Below are 24,013 nucleotides of genomic sequence, written 5' to 3'. Positions count from 1 at the left end.
CTACTTTGTGTGTAGCACCATAGTAGTTGTTTGGAAATAACAAAAAATAAAGACATTGTTTAATAATAATAATAATAATAATGATAATAATGGCATTTGTTAAGCACTTACTATGTGCCAAGCACTGTTCTAAGCGCTGGGGGGGGGGGGGAACAAGGTGATCAGGTTGTCCCACGGGGGGCTGACGGTCTCAATCCCCATTTTCCAGATGAGGGAACTGAAGCCCAGGGAAGTAAAGTGACTTGCCCAAAGTCACCCAGCTGACAACTGGCGGAGCCGGGATTAGAACCCACAACCTCTGACTCCGAAGCCCGGGCTCTTTCCCCCAGGGAATTTACAATATAGGGGAAGGGGAAAGTGCAAACTCAGAAACGATAAACAAATAGATATCAAACGTAACTCGTGATAGGGTTTGGTGGATGAGGGAACTGTACTTCCTAAGCGCTTAGTACAGTGCTCTGCATACAGTAAGTGCTCAATAAATACGATTGAATTAATGAATGAGGTGCAAAGAGAAGTTAAGTTCATTCGTTCAATGGTATTTATTGAGCGCTATGCACAGAGCACTGTACTAAGCACTTGGGAGAGTCCAATATAAAAGAATTAGCAGACATGTAGTCTTCTACTGTACTAAGCGCTTGGGAGAGTCCAATACAACAGAATTAGCAGACACGTTGTCTTCCCATAACAACCTGACGGTCTACAGTGGGAGATAAACTTTAATAGAAAGGCAATCAATCAATGGTATTTATTGAGCGCTATGTGCAGAGCACTGTACTAAGCGCTCAGGAGAGTCCAATACAACAGAATTAGCAGACATGCTGTCTACCTATAACAAGATGACTGTCACCAGGGAGAGGCAGATTTTAATAAAATCATTCAATCTATCAATGATATTTGTAATAATAATAATAATGATGGTATTTGTTAAGCGCTTACTTTGTGCAAAGCACTGTTCTAAGCACTGGGGAGATACAAGGTGATCAGGTTGTCCCACACAGGGATCACAGTCTTCATCCCCATTTTACAGATGAGGGAACTGAGGCCCAGAGAAGTGAAGTGACTTGCCCAAAGTCACACAGCTGACAAGTGGTGGAGCCGGGATTCGAACCCATGACCTTTCACTCCCAAGTCCACTGAGCCACGCTGCTTCTATGGAGCACTTACTACATGAAGAGCACTGTACTAAACGCTTGGGAGAGTGAAGAAGCAGCATGGCGTAGTGGATAGGCTTGGGAGTCAGAAGGTCATGGGTTTGAATCCTGGCTCCGCCATGTCATTCATTCATTTATCCAATCGTATTTATTGAGTGCTTACTGTGTGCAGAGCACTGTACTAAGCGCTTGGGAAGTACAAGTTGGCAACATCTAGAGATGGTCCCTACCCAACAGCGTGCTCACAGTCTAAAAGGGGGAGACAGACAACAAAACCAAACATATAAACCAAAAAAAATAAATAGAATAAATATGTACGTGTAAAATCAATCAATAAATAGAGTATTAACTATGTACAAACATCTATACACATATACAGGTGCTGTGGGGAAGGGAAGGAGGTAACGCGGGGGGATGGGGAGTTGGGGGGAGACAGACAACAAAACAAAACATATTAATAAAATAAAATAAATAGATTAAATATGTACAAATAAAATAAATAGAGTAATAAATCCGTACAAACATATATTCATATATTCAGGTGCTGTGGGGAGGGGAAGGAGGTAAGGCGGGGGGGATGGGGAGGGGGAGGAGAGAAAGGAGGGGGCTCAGTCTGGCTGCACATCATTAACAAAATAAATAGAATAGTAAATATGTACAAGTAAAATGAATAGAGTCATTAATCTGTACAAATATATATGCAGGGGCTGTGGGGAGGGGAAGGAGGTTGGGTGGGGGAGAGGAAAGAGGGGGCTCAGTGTGGGAAGGCTTCCTGGAGGAGGTGAGCTCTCAGTAGGGCTTTGAAGGGAGGAAGAGAGCGAGCTTGGCGGATGTGCGGAGGGAGGGCGGGATGGGCGAGAACGAGGCCCAGTTTGGAGGCTAGCGGCATTCATTCCTTCGATCGTATTTACTGAGCGCTTACTGTGTGCAGAGCACTGTACTAAGCGCTTGGGAAGCCCAAGTCGGCAACATCTAGAGACGGTCCCTACCCAACAGCGGGCTCACAGTCGAGAAGGGGGAGACAGAGAACAAATCCAAACATATTAACAAAATAAAATAAATAGAGTAGATATTAACAAATACCATTATTATTATTATTATTATTATTATTCATTCATTCATTCAATCGCATTTATTGAGCGCTTACTGTGTGCAGAGCACTGTACTAAGCGCTTGGGAAGCCCAAGTCGGCAACATCTAGAGACCGTCCCTACCCAACAGTGGGCTCACAGTCTAGAAGAGGGAGACAGACGACAAAACCAAACATATTAACAAAATAAAATAAACCGAATCAATATGTACAACTAAAATAAATAAACAGAGTAATCAATACGTCCAAACATCTATACAGGTACAGAGGAGCAGAGGGAGCGGGCTGGGCTGTAATCCCGGTTTCTAATCCCGGCTCCGCCGCTTATCGGCGGTGTGACTTTGGGCCAGTCACTTAACTTCTCTGTGCCTCAGTGACCTCATCCGTCAATTAGGGATGAAGACTGTGAGCCCCAATTGGGACAACTTATAACAATAATAATAATAATAATAATGATGGCATTTATTAAGCGCTTACTATATGCAAAGCACTGTTCTAAGTGCTGGGGAGGTTACAAGGTGATCAGGTTGTCCCACGGTGGGGATCCCAGTCTTCATCCCCATTTTCCAGATGAGGGAACTGAGGCCCAGAGAAGTGAAGTGACTTGCCCAAAGTCACCCAGCTGACAATTGGCGGAGCCGGGATTCGAACCCATGACCTCTGAATCCAATGCCCGGGCTCTTTCCACTGAGCCAACCTGATCACCTTGTATTCCCCCCAGCGCTAAGAACATAGTGAGTTCAGTGGAAAGACCCTGGGCTTTGGAGTCAAGGTCATGGGTTCAAACCCCGGCTCTGCCAACTGTCAACTATGTGACTTTGGGCACGTCACTTCACTTCTCTGGGCCTCAGTTACCTCATCTGTAAAATGGGATGAAGACTGAGCGCTTCTAAGTCTGCTAATTCTGTTGTATTGGACTCTCCCGACAGGACAAATGGGGATGAAGACTGTGAGCCCCCCGTGGGACAACCTGATCACCTTGTAACCTCCCCAGCGCTTAGAACAGTGCTTGGCACATAGTAAGCGCTTAATAAATGCCATTATTATTATTATTATTATTATTATTATTATTATTATTAAATGTAACTGAATGAATAGGCCCTACTGAGTCCCCCCGGCCTAAATTCACCTTTGTTGGTCACCTCCCAAGCCACCTCGAAGAGGAGCAAATCCCCCGGGCGCTCCTCATCTCCTTCCCACGGAGGAAGTCCGCTCAGGGAGGCGATGGACAGAGATCTCTCCCGAAACATAGCGGACAAGCCGCCCCCTTTCCCGAAACCCGGATGGATCCGAGGTTCTTCCCGGGAGACGGACGAAGCCGGTCTGAGGGTGCCAGGGGTCAGCGGGGAGATTTGAGGGCGGCCGCGGGGGCGAGGAGGGAGGCCGGCGGGGTGAGGGCTATTGGGAGGACCAGAGGTCAGAGACAGCGTCTCCACCAACCCCGGGCCTTGGGGGAGACGCCTCCCCTCGGCCCGGCGGTCCCGTAGGCCGCCTTTCGACCTTTGACCCTCCCGGATCGTCCACACCGCCGGCAGACTCTGACTCCTGTCGAGGCCTAGTGGATCCACCCCGGGCTTGGGACTCAGGAGCAGCTGGGTTAGAGAAGCAGCGGGGCTCAGTGGAAAGAGTCCCACTTTGGAGTCAGGGGTCATGGGTTCAAATCCCGGCTCTGCCAATTGTCAGCTGGGTGACTTTGGGCCAGTCACTTCACTTCTCTGGGCCTCAGTTCCCTCATCTGGAAAATGGGGATGAAGACTGTGAGCCCCCCATGGGACAACCTGATCACCTTGGAAACTCCCCAGTGCTTAGAACAGTGCTTTGCACATAGTAAGCGCTTAATAAATGCCATATCATCATCATCCCGGCTCCGCTGCTTGATAATAACAATGACTTTCTATTAAAGTTTATCTCCCACTATAGACCGTCAGCTTGTTATGGGAAGGCAACGTGTCTGCTAATTCTGTTGTTTTGGACTCTCCCAAGCGCTTAGTACAGTGCTTGGCACATAGCGCTCAATAAATACCATTGACGGATTGCCTTTCTATTAAAGTTTATCTCCCACTGTGGACCATCAGCTTGTTATGGGAAGACAACGTGTCTGCTAATTCTGTTGTATTGGACTCTCCGAAGCGCTTAATACAGTGCACTGCACACAGTAAGAGCTCACTAAATACGATTGAATGAATGAATGAATAATGGCATTTATTAAGCGCTTACTATGTGCGAAGCACTGTTCTAAACGCTGGGGTAGATACAAGGTCATCAGGTTGCCCCACGTGGGGCTCACAGTCTTTAATCGCCATTTTATTCTGTTAATATGTTTTTGTTTTGTTGTCTGTCTCCCCCTTCTAGACTGTGAGCCCGTTGTTGGGTAGGGACCGTCTCTATATGTTGCCAACTTGTACTTCCCAAGCGCTTAGTACAGTGCTCTGCACACAGTAAGAGCTCAATTAATACGATTGAATGAATGAATGAATAATGACATTTATTAAGTGCTTACTATGTGCCAAGCACTGTTCTAAGCGCTGGGGGAGATACGAGGTAATGAAGTTGTCCCACGTGGGGCTCACAGACTTAATCCCCATTTTAATAATAATAATGGCATTTATTAAGCGCGTACTATGTGCCAAGCACTGTTCTAAGCACTGGGGGAGATACGAGGTAATCCAGCTGTCCTACGTGGGGCTCACAGACTTAATCCCCATTATAATACTAATAATGGCATTTATTAAGCGCTTACTATGTGCCGAGCACTGTTCTAAGAGCTGGGGGAGATACGAGGTAATCACGTTGTCCCATGTGGGGCTCACAGACTTAATCCCCATTTTAATAATAATAATAATAATTCTAGACTGTGAGCCCATTCTAGACTGCGAGCCCACTGTTGGGTAGGGACCGTCTCTATATGTTGCCAACTTGTACTTCCCAAGCGCTTAGTACAGTGCTCTGCACACAGTGAGAGCTCAATAAATATGATTGAATGAATGAATGAATAATGGCATTTATTAAGCGCTTACTATGTGCCAAGCACTGTTCTATGCGCTGGGGGAGATACGAGGTAATCACGTTGTCCCACGTGGGGCTCACAGACTTAATCCCCATTTTAATAATAATAATAATGACATTTATTAAGCGCTTACTATGTGCCAAGCACTGTTCTAAGCACTGGGGGAGATACGAGGTAATCAAGTTGTCCCACGTGGGGCTCACAGACTTAATCCCCATTTTAATAATAATAATAACAATGGCATTTATTAAGCGCTTACTATGTGCAAAGCACTGTTCTAAGCGCTGGGGGAGATACAAGGTAATCACGTTGTCCCACGTGGGGCTCACAGACTTAATCCCCATTATAATAACAATAATGACATTTATTAAGCGTTTACTATGTGCCAGGCACTGTTCTAAGCGCTGGTGGAGATACGAGGTAATCAAGTTGCCCCACGTGGGGCTCACAGACTTAATCCCCATTTTAATAACAACAATAATAATAATAATAATGACATTTATTAAGTGCTAACTATGTGCAAAGCACTGTTCTAAGCGCTGGGGGAGATACAAGGTAATCACGTTGTCCCACGTGGGGCTCACAGACTTAATCCCCATTTTAATAATAATAATAATGGCATTTATTAAGCGCTTACTATGTGCAAAGCACTGTTCTAAGCACTGGGGAGGTTACAAGGTGAGCAGGTTGTCCCACTTGGGGCTCACAGTTTTAATCCCCATTTTACAGATGAGGGAACTGAGGCACAGAGAAGTTAAATGACTTGCCCAAAGTCACACAGCTGGCAATTGGCGGAGCCGCGATTTGAACCCCGGCCCTCTGACTCCAAAGCCCGGGCTCTTTCCACTGAGCCACACTGCTTCTTAATCAAGTTGTTCCACGTGGGGCTCACAGACTTAATCCCCATTTTAATAATAATAATAATAATGGCATTTATTAAGCACTTACTATGTGCAAAGCACTGTTCTAAGCCCTGGGGAGGTTACAAGGTGAGCAGCTTGTCCCACTTGGGGCTCACAGTCTTAGTCCCCATTTTACAGATGGGGTAACTGAGACCCAGAGAAGTGAAGTGACTTGCCCAAAGTCACACAGCTGACAATTGGCAGAGCCGGGATTTGAAAGCTGCTTCTCTGCTTTTCCAGATGAGGGAACTGAGGCCCAGAGAAGTGAAGTGTTTTGCCCAAAGTCACACAGCTGACAAGTGGCGGAGCTGGGATTCGAACCCATGACCTCTGACTCCAAAGCCCGGGCTCTTTCCACTGAGCCACGCTCTGCTTCTTCTTCTGCTTGTCAGCTGTGTGACTACGGGCAAGTCACTTCACTTCTCTGGGCCTTAGTTACCTCATCTGTATAATGGGGATTAACACTGTGAGCCCCCCGTGGGACAACCTGATCACCTTGGAACCTCCCCAGCGCTTAGAACAGTGCTTTGCACATAGTAAGCGCTTAATTAATGCTATCATTATTATTATTATTATTATTATTATTATTATTATTATTATTAATCCCGGCTCCGCCACTTGTCTACTGTGTGACCTTGGGTAAGCCGCTTCACTTCTCTGGGCCTCAGTTCCCTCATCTGGAAAATGGGGATGAAGACTGTGAGCCCCTCGTGGGGCAACCTGATCACCTTGTATCTCCCCCAGTGCTTAGAACAGTGCTTGGCACATAGTAAGCGCTTAACAAATACTATTATTATTATTATTATTATTATTACAGTGTCTGGCACAGAGTAAGCACTTAACAAATACCATAATAACACCATAATTATTAGTATTATTACAATGCTTGGCACATAGTAAGCACTTAACAAATACTATAATAATGCCATAATTTTTATTATTATTACAGTGCTTGGCACATAGTAAGCACTTAACAAATACCATCATCATCATTATCGTGATTATTAATACTTTTATTAATATTACTGCAGGCTGACACCCAACAAGTCAGGATGGGATGCCCCGTTCCATCTTCTTCTGGTCTCGTCCTCGACCAGTCATCAATCAATTGATCACATTTATTGAGCACTTTTGTGTCTGCTGTGTGACCTTGGGTAAGTCACTTGACTTCTCTGGGCCTCAGTTACCTCATCTGTAAAATGGGAATTGAGACCGTAAGCCCCATGGGGGACAGGGACAGTGTCCACTCTGATTTTTGCTGGTATCCACCCCAGTGCTTAGTACATAGTAAGCACTTAATAAATACCATTATTATTGTTATTATTATTTTGTTTTTAAATATTATTTGTTAAGTGTTTGCTAGGGACCAGGGACTGTGTCCAACCTGATTTTCGCTGATATCCACCCCAGTGCAATTGTATTTATTGAGCACTTACGTGTCTGCTGTGTGACCTTGGGTAAGTCACTTGACTTCTCTGGGCCTCAGTTACCTCATCTGTAAAATGGGAATTGAGACCGTAAGCCCCATGGGGGACAGGGACAGTGTCCACTCTGATTTTTGCTGGTATCCACCCCAGTGCTTAGTACATAGTAAGCACTTAATAAATACCATTATTATTGTTATTATTATTTTGTTTTTAAATATTATTTGTTAAGTGTTTGCTAGGGACCAGGGACTGTGTCCAACCTGATTTTCGCTGATATCCACCCCAGTGCAATTGTATTTATTGAGCACTTACGTGTCTGCTGTGTGACCTTGGGTAAGTCACTTGACTTCTCCTGGGCCTCAGCTACCTCATCTGTAAAATGGGAATTGAGACTGTAAGCCCCATGGGGGACAGGGACAGTGTCCAATCTGATTTTTGCTGGTATCCACCCCAGTGCTTAGTACATAGTAAGCACTTAATAAATACCATTATTATTGTTATTATTATTTTGTTTTTAAATATTATTTGTTAAGTGTTTGCTAGGGACCAGGCTCACTGCGACTGAGCCCGTCTCTCAGATATAAGCTCATACTGGGCAGGGAATGTGTCTGTTTATTGTTATATTATACTCTCCCAAGCGTTTAGTACAGCGCTCTGCACACACTAAGCGCTCAATAAATACGATTGAATGAATGATTGAATATACAACCTCATCAGGTTGGACACAGTCCCTGCCCCACATGGGGCTCACCGTCTCAATCCCCATTTTACAGAGGAGGGAACTGAGGCCCAGAGAAGTGAAGCGACTTACCCAGGGTCACACAGCAGACAAGCGGTGGAGCCAGGATTAGAACCCAGGACCTCTGTGTCCCCAGGCCTGGGCTCTCTCTACAGGACCAAGCTGATCCTTATGCTGTTCATGCTCTTCCAAGATCAGTGCTCTGCACACAGTGGCGCTCAAAAAATGCTACTGATCGATTAGCATGTTAAAGGAATCTAAAAGAGCCTTTAATAATAATAAGGTTGGATTTGTTAAGCCCTTACTAAGTGCCGGGCACTATACTAAGCGTTGAGGGGGATAGAAGCAAATTGAGTCGGACACAGTCCCCGTCCCCCATGGGGCTCACAGTCTCAATCCCCATTTTCCAGATGAGGGAACTGAGGCCCAGAGAAGTGAAGCGACTTGCCCAGGGTCACACAGCAGACGAGTGGTGAAGCCAGGATTAGAACCCGGGACCTTCTGACTCCCAGACTTGGCTCTATCCACTAGGCCTCACTGCTACAAAACATCACTGGCCCCTATGGTGAATCGAACCCACGACCTTGGCGTTATTAGTGCCTTGCTCTAACCAACTGAGTTTACCCCAACATCCTAAATAATAATAATAATGATGACGGTTTTTGTTCATTCATTCATTCAATCGTATTTATTGAGCACTTATTGTGTGCAGAGCACTGTACTAAGCGCTTGGGAAGTAGCTTTGTTAAGCGCTTATGCTCTGTTCTAAGCAGTGGGGAAGATACAAGTTAATCAGATACTCCCCCGTGGGGCTCACAGTCTTCATCCCCATTTTACAGATGAGGGAAATGAGGCACAGAGAAGCGAAGTGAGTTGCCCAACGTCACACAGCTGACAAGTGGCGGAAGCGGGATTAGAACCCACGTCCTCTGACTCCCAAGCCTGTGCTCTTCCGCTAAATCACGTTGACTTGCCCAAGGTCACATAGCAGACGAGTGGCGGAGCGAGGATTAGAACTCGTGACTTTCTTTCTCCTCAGGCCCGGGCTCTAGCCACTACAGCCTGCTGCTTCAGTAGAGTTCAGTACAGTACTGGCACATCGCCAGCACTCAATAAATGACATTTAAAAAAAAAATCTGGTGACTTTACATCTCTTTGAGGCCCAGGGAGGGGAGATACCCCCCCCCCACCTCTCTCTCTCTCTCTCTTTTTGTCTCTCCCTTTCTGTCTCCCTCTCTTTCTCTCTCTCTTTCTCTGTCATTCTTTGTCTCTTTCTGTCTCTCTCCCTTTCTGTCTTCCTCTCTTTCTCTTTGTCTCTCTCTGTGTCACTCTTTATCTGTCACTCTTTCTGTCTCTCTCTTTCTGTCTCTGTCTCTTTCTCACTCTGTCTCTTTGTCTCTTTCTCCTTCTCTGTCTCCCTCTCTCTGTCTGTCTCTGTCTTCCCCTCTTTCTCTCTGTCTCTCTTTCTCTGTCACTCTTTATCTGTCTCTCTTTCACTCTTTCTCTGTCTCTTTCTTTCTTAGTCTCTCTCTCTCTTTCTCTGTCTCTTTCTCTCTCCCCCGTCTCTTTCTCCATCACTCTTTATCCATCTCTCTATTTCGCTTTCTTTCTCTGTCTCTCTCTGTCTCTCTTTGTCTTGCTCTCTCCCTCTTTCTCTCTCTTTATCTCTCTTTGTCACTCTCTTTCTCTGTCTCACTCTCTCTGTTTCTCTATCTCTTTTTCTCTTCCTTTCTGCCTCCCTCTCTATCTTTCTCTGTCACTCTTTATCTGTCTCTTTCCCTGTCTCTCTTTTTTTCTCTCTCTTTCTCTGTCACTCTTTGTCTCTTTCTGTCTCTCTCCCTTTCTGTCTTCCTCTCTTTCTCTTTGTCTCTGTGTCACTCTTTATCTGTCACTCTTTCTCTCTTTCTCTGTCTCTCTCTTTCTGTCTCTGTCTCTTTCTCACTCTGTCTCTTTGTCTCTTTCTCCTTCTCTGTCTCCCTCTCTCTCTCTGTCTCTGTCACCCCCTCTTTCTCTCTGTCTCTCTTTCTCTGTCACTCTTTATCTGTCTCTCTTTCACTCTTTCTCTGTCTCTTTCTTTCTTAGTCTCTCTCTTTCCCTGTCTCTTTCTCTCTCCCCCTGTCTCTTTCTCCATCACTCTTTATCTATCTCTCTGTCTCGCTTTCTTTCTCTGTCTCTCTCTCTCAGTCTCTCTTTGTCTTGATCTCTCCCTCTTTCTCTCTCTTTATCTCTCTTTGTCACTCTCTTTCTCTGTCTCACTCTCTCTGTTTCTCTATCTCTGTCTTTTTCTCTCCCTTTCTGCCTCCCTCTCTCTTTATCTCTTTCTCTGTCACTCTTTATCTGTCTCTTTCCCTATCTCTCTTTTTTTCTCTCTCTTTCTCTGTCACTCTTTGTCTCTTTCTGTCTCTCTCCCTTTCTGTCTTCCTCTCTTTCTCTTTGTCTCTGTGTCACTCTTTATCTGTCACTCTTTCTCTGTCTCTCTCTTTCTGTCTCTTTCTCACTCTGTCTCTTTGTCTCTTTCTCCTTCTCTGTCTCCCTCTCTCTCTCTGTCTCTGTCACCCCCTCTTTCTCTCTGTCTCTCTTTCTCTGTCACTCTTTATCTGTCTCTCTTTCACTCTTTCTCTGTCTCTTTCTTTCTTAGTCTCTCTCTCTCTTTCTCTGTCTCTTTCTCTCTCCCCCGTCTCTTTCTCCATCACTCTTTATCCATCTCTCTATTTCGCTTTCTTTCTCTGTCTCTCTCTGTCTCTCTTTGTCTTGCTCTCTCCCTCTTTCTCTCTCTTTATCTCTCTTTGTCACTCTCTTTCTCTGTCTCACTCTCTCTGTTTCTCTATCTCTCTGTCTTTTTCTCTCCCTTTCTGCCTCCCTCTCTCTTTATCTTTCTCTGTCACTCTTTGTCTCTTTCCCTGTCTCTCTTTTTTTCTCTCTCTTTCTCTGTCACTCTTTGTCTCTTTCTGTCTCTCTCCCTTTCTGTCTTCCTCTCTTTCTTTGTCTCTCTGTGTCACTCTTTATCTGTCACTCTTTCTCTGTCTCTCTCTTTCTGTCTCTGTCTCTTTCTCACTCTGTATCTTTGTCTCTTTCTCCTTCTCTGTCTCCCTCTCTCTCTGTCTCTGTCTCCCTCTCTTTCTCTCTGTCTCTCTCTGTCACTCTTTATCTGTCTCCCTTTCACTCTTTCTCTCTCTCTTTCTTAGTCTCGCTCTCTTTCTCTGTCTCTCTCTCCCCCCTCTTTCTCCATCACTCTTTATCTGTCTCTCTGTCTCGCTTTCCTTCTCTGTCTCTCTCTCTTAGTCTCTCTTTCTCTGTCTTGCTCTCTCCCTTTTCTCTCTCTTTATCTCTCTTTGTCACTCTCTCTTTGTCTCACTCTGTTTCTCTATCTCTGTCTTTTTCTCTCCCTTTCTGTCTCCCTCTCTCTTTATCTCTTTCTCTGTCACTCTTTATCTGTCTCTTTCCCTGTCTCTCTTTTTTCTCTCTCTGTCCCCCTCTCTTTCTCTCTCTTTTCTTTCTCTGTCACTCTTTATCTGTCTCTCTTTTGCTGTCTCACTCTATTTGTCTCTTTCTCCCTCTTTCTCTTTGTCACTCTTTATCTGTCTCTCTTTTTCTGTCACTCTTTATCTGTCTCTGTCTCAGACTCTCAAGTCACTTAACTTCTCTGTGCCTCAGTTACCTCATCTGTAGAATGGGGATGAAGACTGTGAGCCCCACGCGGGACAATCTGATCACCTTGTATCCCTCCCCCAGCGCTTAGAACAGTGCTTTGCACATAGTGAGCACTTAACAAATGCCATTATCATTATTATTATTCTTATTTCTCTCTCTATCTCTATTACTCTTTATCTGTCTTTGTCTCGCTCTCTGTCTCTTTCTCTCAGTCTCTCTCTGTCTCTTTCTCTCAGTCTCTGTCTCATTCCCTCTCTATCTCTCTCTGTCTCTTTCTCTCTATCTCTGTCTTTCTCCCTTTCTGTCTCCCTCTCTTTTTCTCTCTCTATCTCTCTTTCCCTGTCATTCTTTATTTGTCTCTTTCCCTCTCTCTCTTTTTCTCTCTGTCTCTCTCTTTCTCTGTCTCTCTCTCCACCTCTTTCTCTCCCCCTCTCCCTCTCTGTCCCCCTCTCTTTCTCTCTCTTTCTCTCTCTCTCTGTCATTCTTTATCTGTCTCACTCTCTTTCTCTGTCTCTCTTTGTCTCTTTCTCCCTCTGTGTCTTTCTCTCTTTCTCTGTTTCACTCTCCTTCTCTGTCTCTCTTTCTCCCTCTTTGTCTCTCTCTCTCTCTCTCTCTCTGTCATTCTTTATCTGTCTCTGTCTCAGACTCTCAAGTCACTTAATTTCTCTGTGCCTCAGTTGCCTCATCTGTAAAATGGGGACTAAGACTGTGAGCCCCACGTGGGACAACCTGATCGCCTTGTATCCCCCCAGTGCTTAGAACAGTGCTTTGCACATAGTAAGTGCTTAACTAATGCTATTATTATTATTATTATTATTATTATTATTATTTCTCTCCCTCTCTGTCTTCCTCTCTCTCTCTTTATCTCTCTCTGTTTCTCTGTCACTCTTGGTCTGTCTCTTTGTCTCTCTCTCTTTCTCTTTCTATCTCTTTTTCTCTGTCTCTCTTTGTCTCTTTCTCTCCCCCTTTCTGTCTCCCTCTCTTTCTCTCTCTTTATCTCTCTGTCATTCTTTATCTGTCTCTCTGTCTCACTTTCTCTCTGTCTCGCTATCTCTGTCTCTCTCTTTTCCTCTCTGTTTCTCTCTCTCTCTGTCTCTCTCTCTCTGTTTCTCACTCTCAGTCTCTCTGTTTCTCACTCTCTGTCTCTGTCTCTGTTTCTCACTCTCAGTTTCTCTCTTTCTCTCTCTATCTCTTTTTCTCTGTCTCTCTTTGTCTCTTTCTCTCCCCCTTTCTGTCTCCCTCTCTTTCTCTCTCTTTATCTCTCTCTCTGTCACTCTTTGTCTGTCTCTCTGTCTCACTTTCTCTCTCTTTGTCTTGTTGTCTCTGTCTCTCTCTTTCCCTCTCTGTTTCTTTCTCTCTCTGTCTCTGTTTCTCACTCTCAGTCTCTCTCTGTCTCTGTTTCTCACTCTCAGTTTCTCTCTTTCTCTCTCTATCTCTTTTTCTCTGTCTCTCTTTGTCTCTTTCTCTCCGCCTTTCTGTCTCCCTCTCTTTCTCTCTCTTTATCTCTCTCTCTCTCACTCTTTATCTGTCTCTCTGTCTCACTTTCTCTCTCTTTGTCTTGCTGTCTCTGTCTCTCTCTTTCCCTCTCTGTTTCTTTCTCTCTCTGTCTCTCTCTCTCTGTTTCTCACTCTCAGTCTCTCTGTCTCTCTGTTTCTCACTCTCAGTCTCTCTCTGTCTCTCTGTCTCTCTGTTTCTCACTCTCTGTCTCTCTCTGTCTCTTTCTCTCTCCCACTCTGTCTCCCTCTCATTTTCTCTCTGTCTCTTTCTCTCTCCCTCTCGGCCTCTCTCTGTCTCTCTCAGTCTCTCTTTCTCTGCCTCCCTTTTTCTATCTCTCTCTTGTCTCTCTCTTTCTCTTCTGTCTCTCTCTCTGTGTCTCTGTCTCTCTCTCTTTTATTTTCCTCTTCAAATAGGAGCAGGGCACAGTTCCCCAAAGTCATCAAACAGAACAAACATGGAAGTGGTCAAAGTCTCTGGCAGTTCGACCTTCCCACCATCCAATCTCCCACTGACAACTCAGGGGATTTTCCGGAGATTCGTAGAGAAGGCCGGCTGCAAAGACGTCACCCGCACAGATATGAATTCCGGATCAAAACCGCCACATCCCACAATGCTCAAAAAACACGAAGGCAGTCTAGCTTCCCAAGGGACTTCTTCAGGAGCCAAAATGCTCCTTTTAGTAAAACTGATAATAATAATAATTATTATAATATACAATTATTATATATTTATTATATTATTATTTATTCTAATTATTTTTGTTATATTATTAGTATGTATAATTATAATATAATTATAAATAATAATTATTATTATTATTATGATATTTGTTAAGCACTTACTATGTGCCAGGCCCTGTACTAAGCACTGGGGTAGATAAGAGAAGCAGCATGGCTCAGTGGAAAGAGCCCGGGCTTTGGAGTCAGAGGTCACGGGTTCAAATCCCGGCTCTGTCAGCTGTGTGACTTTGGGTAAGTCACTTCTCTGTGCCTCAGTTCCCTCATCTGTAAAATGGAGATTAAGACTGTGAGCCCCACGAGGGACAACCTGATCACCTTGTAACCTCCCCAGCGCTTAGAACAGTGCTTTGCACATAGTAAGTGCTTAATAAATGCTATTATTATTATTATTATTATGAGCTAATCGGTTTAGACATCATCCCTGTCCCCCTATGGGGCTCAGAGTCTCAATTCCCATTTTACAGATGAGGTCACTGAGGCACAGAGAAGTGAAGTGACTTGCCCAAGGTCACACAGCTGACAAGTGGCGGAGCCGGGATTAGAATCCATGACCATCTGACTCTCAGGCTGGGCTCTTTCCACTATGCCGTGCTGCTTCTCTTTTTGATTTCTTACCTCCTTCAGGACGGCTTTCCAAATTGCCCCCCACCCCTTGACTAATTATTCCCAGTTTGGCCTAGTGGAATCAGAAGGACCTGAGTTCTAATCCCAGCTCTGCCCCTCATCTGCTGCGTGACCTTGGGTGAGTCACTTCAGTTCTCTGGGCCTCAGTCCCCTCATCTGTAAAATAATAATAATAATAGTGGTTTTTGTAAAGCGCCTACTACGTGCCAGGCACTGTACTAAGCGCTGGGATAGATGTAAGTAAATCGGGTTGGACACAGTCCCAGTCCCACGTGGGGCTCACAGTCTCCATCCCCCATTTACAGATAATAATAATAATAATAATGGCATTATTACAGATAATAATAATAATAATAATAATAATGGCATTTATTAAGTGCTTACTATGTGCAAAGCACTGTTCTAAGCGCTGGGGAGGTTACAAGGTGATCAGGTTGTCCCACATGGGGCTCACAGCCTTCATCCCCATTTTACAGATGAGGTAACTGAGGCACAGAGAAGTTAACTGACTTGCCCAAAGTCACACAGCTGACAATTGGCTGGGCTGGGATTTGAACCCATGACCTCTGACTCCAAAGCCCGTGCTCTTTCCACTGAGCCACGCTGCTTCTCTATTCATACAAATGCAGAATACATACATTCATTCATTCATTCAATCGTATTTATTGAGCGCTTACTGTGTGCAGAGCACTGGTCTAAGCGCTTGGGAAGTACAAGTCGGCAACAGATTGAGACGGTCCCTAACGGTCTAAGTATTAAGGAAGAATGGCTTGGTTTATCGGAAAGAGGATAGTCATGGGAGTCAGAGGACCTGGGTTCAAATCAATCCTATTTATTGAACACCTACTGTGTACAGAGCACTGTACTAATGGCTTAGGAGGAAGGGTTGACCAAAGAGTGTGAGCCCTTTGTGGGCAAGGAATGTGTCTGTTTGTTGTTCATTCATTCACCCAATTGTATTTATTGAGCGCTTACTGTGTGCAGAGCACTGGACTAAGCGCTTTGCACATAGTAAGCGCTTAATAAATGCCATTATTATCATTATTATTATTGGGGGAGGACAATTCAGCAACAAAGAGAGACAATCCCTGCCCAAAACAAGCTCACAGTCTAGAAGAAGCAGCGTGGCTCAGTAGAAAGAGCCTGGGCGTGGGAGCCAGAGGTCATGGGTTCAAATTCCGACTCTGCCGCTTGTCAGCTGTGTGACTTTGTGCAATTCACTTCATTTCTCTGGGCTTCAGTTCCTTCATCTGGAAAATGGGGATGAAGACTGTGAGCTCCACGTGGGACAACCTGAGCACCTTGTATTCATTCAATCATATTTATTGAGCGCTTACTGTGTGCAGAGCACTGTACTAAGCGCTTGGGAAGTACAAGTTGGCAACATATAGAGACGCTCCCTACCCAACAGTGGGCTCGCAGTCTAGAAGATCCCCCCCAGCGCTTAGTATAGGGCTTTGCACATAGTAAACACTTAACAAATGCCATCATTATCATTACAGAAGGAGGGAGACAGACATCAATACAATAATAATAATAATAACAATGGCATTTATTAAGCCCTTACTATGTGCAGAGCACTGTTCTAAGCGCTGGGGAGGCTACAAGGTGATCAGGTTGTCTCACATGGGGCTCACAGTCTTAATCCCCACTTTACAGATGAAGTAACTGAGGCACAGAGAAGTGAAGTGACTTGCCCCAAGTCGCACAGCTGACAAGTAGCGGAGCCAGGATTTGAACCCATGACCTCTGACTCCAAAGCCTGGGCTCTTTCCACTGAGCCACGCTGCTTCTCTACAAGTAACCAGTCATCAGTAGCATCATTATAAATAAATAGAATTATTCTATTGTACTCTCCCAAGTGCTTAATCCAGTGCTCTGCACACAGTAAGTGCTCAATAAATATGATTGAATGACTGAATGAATAATAATAATAATAATAATAATGATGGCATTTATTAAGTGCTTACTATGTGCAAAGCACTGTTCTAAGTGCTGGGGAGGTTACAAGGTGATCAGGTTGTCCTATTGGGGGCTCACAGTCAATCCCCATTTTACAGATGAGGTAACTGAGGCACAGAGAAGTTGAGTGACTTGCCCAAAGTCACACAGCTGACAATTGGTGCAGCCGGAATTTGAACCCATGACCTCTGACTCCAAACCCTGTGCTCTTTCCACTGAGCCACGCTGCTTCTCTACAAGTAACCACTCATCAGTAGCATCATTATAAATAAATAGAATTATTCTATTGTCCTCTCCCAAGTGCTTAGTCCAGTGCTCTGCACACAGAAGCGCTCAATAAATACGATTGAATGACTGAATGAATGACAGGGAGCAAATAATAATAATAATAATAATAATAATAATAATAATAATAATAATAATAATAATGGCATTTATTACAAATCCAAGCGCAAGGTTTACACAGAAGGTCACTCTCCTGCTGTGTGACTCTGGGCAAGTCTCTTCTCTTCTCCGTGCCTCCGTTTCCTCAACTGTAAAATGGGAGTTCAATCCATGTTCTCCCTCCTACTTAGACCATGAGCCCCACGTGGGATGGGGACTATGTCCCACTTGATCACCTTGTATCTCCCCCAGTGTTTGAACACTTAGTAAGCGCTTAACAAATACCATAATCATAATGTAAAGTTCATAGAAACGTAGAAGCAGAGTGGTTTAGTAAAGAAGCATTCATTCATTCATTTCTTCAAACGTATTTACTGAGTGCTTACTGTGTGCAGAGCACTGTACTAAGCACTTGGGAAGCACAAGTCGGCAACATCTAGGGACGGTCCCTACCCAACAACGAGCTCGCAGTCTAGAAGGGGGAGACAGACAACAAAACAAAACATATTAACCAAATAAAATAAATAGAATAGTAAATATGTACAAGTAAAATAGAGTAATAAATCTGCAGTGAAGAAGCATTCAGTCATTCATTCAATCGTATTTATTCATTCATTCAGTTGTATTTATTGAGCACTTACTGTGTGTAGAGCACTGTACTAAGCGCTTGGGAAGCACAAGTCGGCAACAGATAGAGACGGTCCCTACCCAGCAACGGGCTCACAGTCTAGAAGGGGGAGACGGACAGCAGAACAAAACATATTAACTAAATAAAATACATAGAATAGTAAATATGTACAAGTAAAATAAAGAGTAGTAAATCTGTAGTGAAGAAGCATTCATTCATTCATTCAATCGTATTCATTCATTCAGTTGTATTTATTGAGCACTTACTGTGTGCCGAGCACTGTATTAAGCGCTTGGGAAGTACAAGTTGGCAACATATAGAGACAGTCCCTTCCCAACAGTGGGCTTAAAGTCAAAATAAAATACATAGAATAGCAAATATGTACAAGTAAAATAAATAGAGTAATAAATCTGTAGTGAAGAAGCATTCATTAATTCTTTCATTCAATCGTATTTATTGAGCGCTTACTGTGTGCAGAGCACTGGACTAAGTCCTTGGGAAGTCCAAGTTTGCAACATATAGAGACGGTCCCTAACCCAACAGCGGGCTCACAGGCTAGAAGGGGGAGACAGACAGTAAAACAAAACATATTAACAAAATAAAATAAAAACAATAGTAAATATGCACAAGCGCTTGAGCACTTAAGCACTTAAGCACTTAGTACAGTGCTCTGCACATAGTAAGGGCTCAATAAATACGATTGATGATGATGCACAAGTAAAATAGAGTAATAAATCTGCAGTGAAGCATGAATTCATTCATTCATTCAATCGTATTTATTTATTCATTCATTCAATCGTATTTATTGAGCACTTACTGTGTGCAGAGCACTGGACTAAGCGCTTGGGAAGCCCAAGTCGGCAACATCTAGAGACGGTCCTGACCCAACAGTGGGCTCACAGGCTAGAAGGGGGAGACGGACCACAAAACAAAACAGAAACAGCCTATGTTCTAGTGGCTAGAGCCCAGGCCCCGGAGTCAGAAGGTCCTGGGTTCTAATTCCGGCTCTGCCACTTGCCTGCTGTGTGACCTTGGGTAAGTCACTTCACTTCTCTGGGCCTCAGTTCCCTCATCTGGAAAATGGGGTTGGAGACTGTGAGCCCTACTTGGGACAGGGACCGTGTCCAACCCGATTAGCTCTTATCTACCCCAGCGCTTAGTACAGTGCCTGGCACATAGTAAGCACTTAACACATACCAGTCTTTCATTCGTTCATTCAATCGTATTTATTGAGCGCTTACTGTGTGCAGAGCACTGTACTAAGCGCTTGGGAAGTCCAAGTTGGCAACATATAGAGACGGTCCCCACCCAACAGCGGGTTCACAGTCCATTCAGTCCATAGTACTTATTGAACACCTATCTGTGTGCAGAGCACTGTACTGAGTGCTTGGGAGAATCAAACTGAACAATATAACAGACACATTCCCTGCCCACGATGAGCTTACCGCAATTATTGTTATTACTGACCGTCTCTACATGTTGCCGACTTGTATTTCCCAAGCGCTTAGTACAGTGCTCTGCACTCAGTAAGCGCTCAATAAATGCAATTGAATGAATGAATGAATGAATGAAGCCAAGGTTAGAACATGGTGGTCAGACCGATTTGTCAGAGTTACAGGCAAGAGAGGGCAAGCACACACATATACACACAAACACCCACACACAACATACACTAACACACCCATACACCCCCAACATAAGCCTGTTGTTGGGTAGGGATTGTCTCTATCTGTTGACGAATTGTACTTTCCAAGCTCTGCACACAGTAAGCGCCCAATAGATATGACTGACTGACTGAATGAATACACACACACACACACACACAAACACACATGGACACCCCCCAACATACACTAACACATACACACACCCCCAACATACACTAATGAGAAGCAGCGTGGCTGAGCGGAAAGAGCCCGGGCTTTGGAGTCAGAGGTCGTGGGTTCAAATCCCAGCTCCGCCGCTTGTCAGCTGGGTGACTTTGGGCAAGTCGCTTCACTTCTCTGGGCCTCAGTTCCCTCATCTGGAAAATGGGGATGAAGACTGTGAGCCCCCCGGGGGACAACTTGATCACCTTGTATCCCCACCCAGAGCTTAGAACAGTGCTTTGCACATAGTAAGTGCTTAATAAATGCCATCATTATTATTATTAACACTCCCAAGCACCCAAAATACAAACACATAACCCACACACACCCAACATACAGTAACGCACCCCTGCACACATACCCGACACACAGTAACACCCACCCAAACACACACACACACACACACACAATTCCCATTTTCCTTTCCCCACCCCATCCCCTTCTCCTCCTCCTCCTCCTCCTTCCTTCTTCCTCTTCCTCCTCCTCCTTTTCCTCTTTCTCCTCCTCCTTCTTCCTCCTCCTCCTTTTCCTCTTTCTCCTCCTCCTTCTTCCTCCTCCTCCTCCGCCTCCTAATTTCCTCCTCCTCTTCCTTCCTTCTTCCTCTTCCTCCTCCTCCTCCTTCTTCCTTCTCCTCCTCCTCCTCCTCCTCCTTCCTCCTCCTCCTTTTTCCCCTTCCGCCTCCTCCTTCTTCCTCCTCCTCCTCCACCTCCTAATTTCCTCCTCCTCTTCCTTCTTCCTCTTCTCCTCCTCCTTCTCCTCCTCCTTCCTCTTCCTCCTTTTCCCCCTCCTCCTCTTTCCTCCTCCTCCTCGTCTTCCTCCTTTTCCTCCTCCTCCTCTTCCTTCCTCCTCCTCCTCCTCCTTCTTCCTTGTCCTTCTTTCTCCTTCTCCTTCCTCCTCCTCTTCCTCCTTCTCATTCTTCTTCTTTTTCCTCCTCCTCTTCCTTTACCTCCTCCTCCTCTTTCTTCCTCCTCCCCCTCCTCCTCCTTCTCCTTCTTTCTCCTCCTCCTTCCTTCTCCTCCTCCTCCCCCTCCTCCTCTTCCTTCCTTCCTCCTCTTCTTCCTCCTTCCTTCTCCTCCTTTTTCCTCCTCCTCCTGCTCCTTTCCCCTCCTCCTCCTTTTTCCTCCTCTTCCTCCCTTCCTCCTCCTCTCTCCTCTTCCTCCTCCTCCTCCTTCCTCCTCTTCCTTTTTCCTCCTCCTCCTCTTCCTTCCTTCTTCCTCTTCCTCGTCTTTTTCCTCCTCCTCCTCCTCCTTCCTCCTCCTCCTCCTCTTCCTCCTTCTCCTCCTTTTCCCTCCTTCTCCCCTTCCTTTATCCTCCTCCTCCTCTTCCTTCCTTTCTTCTCCTCCTCCTTCATTCTCTTCCTCCTCCTCCTTCCTTCTTCTCCTCCTCCTCTTCCTCCTCCTTCTCCTCCTCCTCCTCTTCCTCCTCCTCCTTCCTCCTCCTCTTCCTTCCTTCCTCCTCCTCTTTCCTCTTCCTCCTCCTCCTCCTCCTTCTTCCTCCTCCTCCTTTTTCCTCCTCCTCCTCTTCCTTCTTTCTTCCTCTTCCTCCTCTTTTTCCTCCTCCTCCTCCTTCTTCCTCCACCTCCTCTTTTTCCTCCTTCTCCTTTATCTCCTTCTTTCTCCTCTTCCTCCTCCTCCTCCTTCCTCCTCCTCAGCCCAAGAGCACTGTGGACCCAGACCAGCAGAGAGCACTGTTGACATTAAGGAGCCCTCTATCCTGGCTTAGTTATGGCCAACTCAGTCGCTTTTAGGTTGTTTTTTAAAAATATATATATCTATACACATACATATGTACCCTTACTATTAAAGCATGATTCACGAGAAACATAATTTTCGGGGCTCACAATCACAGGCTCGCCCCCGACTTGGGAAAATCGCCGGCCTCAAATAGGGAAGTCCGAGGCAGACGGCAGGCAGCAGACAGGGGAGTTTGCTGGCTGGTGACCGGGCCCTGATCCAGGTAAGAATAATATTAATAATAATAATAATATACTAATAACACCGATGATGATGATGATGATGATAACAACTGTGGTATTTGTTCAGCGCTTATCCATTGATTCAATTGTATTAAGCGCTTTCTGTGTGCAGGGCACTACACTGAGCACAGGGGTAGAGAGAATGATAATAATAATAATGATAGCATTTGTTAACAATAACAATGGCAATTATAAAATGCTTACTATGCGCCAAGCACTGTTCTAAGAGCTGGGGAGGTTACAAGGCGATCAGGTTGTCCCACGGGGGGCTCACAGTCTTCATCCCCATTTTCCAGATGAGGTCACTGAGGCCCAGAGAAGTGAAGTGCCCAAAGTCACACAGCTGACAAGTGGGGGAGCCAGGATTTGAACCCATGACCTCTGACTCCAAAGCCCGGGCTTACTATGTGCAAAGCACTGTTTTAATCACTGGGGAGGCTACAAGCTGGGGCTCACAGTCTTCATCCCCATTTTCCAGATGAGGTCACTGAGGCCCAGAGAAGTGAAGTGACTTGCCCAAAGTCACACAGCTGACAAGCGGTGGGGCCGGGATTAGAACCCATGACCTCTGACTCCCAAGCCCGGGCTCTTTCCACTGAGCCACGCTGCTTCTCCGATATGGTCAACTTTGCCAGCACAAACACTCTAGAAAACTTTTTGTTTTTCTGAAAAGGAGTTTTCCTCCGGGTTCCAATCATTCGTTTGTTCATTCACTTGTATTTATTGGGTGTTTACCAAATGCCGAGCACTGTACTAAGCGCTGGGGAAAGTACAATAGAGCAATAAAGAGTCACAATCCCTCTGGGTGTCAATTCTCCTAGAGATCGATATTACCAGAGAATGATGGCATTTGTTAAGTGCTTACTATGTGCAAAGCACTGTTCTAAGCGTTGTGGGGGATACAAGGTGATCAGTTTGTCCCACGTGGGGCTCACAGTCTTAATTCCCATTTTACAGATGAGGAAATTGAGGCTCAGAGAAGTTAGGTGACTTGCCCAAGGTCACACAGCAGACATGTGGTGGGGCCAGGATTCAAACCCATGACCTCTGACTCCAAAGCCCGTGCTCCTTCCACTGAGCCATGCTGCAGAGCCCGGGGTTTAGAGTCAGAGGTCATGGGTTCAAATCCTGACTCTGCCACTTATCAGCTGTGTGACTTTGGGCAAGTCACTTCACTTATCTGGGCCTCAGTTCCCTCATCTGTAAAATGGGGATGAAGACTGGGAGCCCCACATGGGACAAACTGATCACCTTGTATCTACCCCGTGACTCAGTGGAAAGAGCCCGGGCTTTGGAGTCACAGGTCATGGGTTCAAATCCCACCTCTGCCACTTGTCAGCTGTGTGACTTTGGGTAAGTCACTTCACTTCTCTGGGCCTTAGTTCCCTCATCTGTAAAATGGGGATGAAGACTGGGAGCCCCACATGGGACAACCTGATCACCTTGTATCCCCCAGTGTTTAGAACAGTGCTTTGCACATAGTAAGCGCTTAACAAATACCATTATTATTATTATCGTTATTATTACCCCAGCGTTTAGAACAGTGCTTTGCACATAGTAAGCGCTTAACAAATACCATTATTATTATTATTATTATTATTATTATTACCCCAGCACTTAGAACAGTACTTGGCACATAGTAAGCACTTAATAAATGCCATCATTATTATTATTATCAAGATGGGGTGGTGGCGTGGTCAGGCTTCGTTCGCCTGGTTGGAATTGTCTCTGTTGCCGAATTGTACATTCCAAGCGCTTAGTCCAGTGCTCTGCACACAGTAAGCGCTCAATAAATACGATTGATTGAATGAATGAGAAGGCTTTTCAGGAGCAGGCCGATTCCGCCAGCGGCAGACGCCCATCTCAATCCTCTGGAAAAAAGGAAAGAAAGTCAATAAGAGCGACCATCTTTTTTGGAAACTGAGGCATCTTTTCGTAAAGATCCGGCTCTGGAGAGAAAACAACCGCTCGGTGCCATTCTGGAGAGAAGCGACTAGGCTTATTGGAAAGATCCTGGGCTTGGGAGTCAGAGGTCGTGGGTTCGAATCTAATTCTAGACTGTAAGCCCGCTGTCGGGTAGGGACCGTCTCTATATGTTGCCAACTTGGACTTCCCAAGCGCTTAGTCCAGTGCTCTGCACACAATAAGCGCTCAAGAAATACGATTGAATGAATGAATGAATGAATCTAATCTTTAATAGAGAAGCAGCGTGGCTCAGTGGAAAGAGCCCGGGCTTTGGAATCAGAGGTCATGGGTTCGAATCCTGGCTCTGCCACATGCCTGCTGTGTGACACTGGGTAAGTCACTTCACTTCTCTGAGCCTCAGTTCCCTCATCTGTAAAATGGGGATTAAAACTGTGAACCC

General features: G+C 45.2%; 1 protein-coding gene across 1 annotated transcript in view; it reads right to left on the bottom strand.

The window, feature by feature from the left end:
• The window catches only part of GYS2 (glycogen synthase 2), a 101,029-nt gene extending 97,499 nt beyond the window's left edge, over positions 1 to 3,530 (bottom strand). The window contains exon 1 of the mRNA XM_038770132.1: positions 3,374 to 3,530. Within this exon, the coding sequence (XP_038626060.1) occupies positions 3,374 to 3,494 (121 nt within the window). The 5' untranslated portion in view covers positions 3,495 to 3,530. The remainder of the gene's footprint in view (positions 1 to 3,373) is intronic.
• Positions 3,531 to 24,013: the final 20,483 nt, after the last annotated feature.

The sequence above is a fragment of the Tachyglossus aculeatus genome, chromosome 2 (assembly GCF_015852505.1).
Source record: "Tachyglossus aculeatus isolate mTacAcu1 chromosome 2, mTacAcu1.pri, whole genome shotgun sequence".
Taxonomy (NCBI): Eukaryota; Metazoa; Chordata; class Mammalia; order Monotremata; family Tachyglossidae; genus Tachyglossus; species Tachyglossus aculeatus.
Note: the sequence above shows the minus strand (reverse complement) of the source record. Positions and strands in the feature narration are given on the sequence as shown.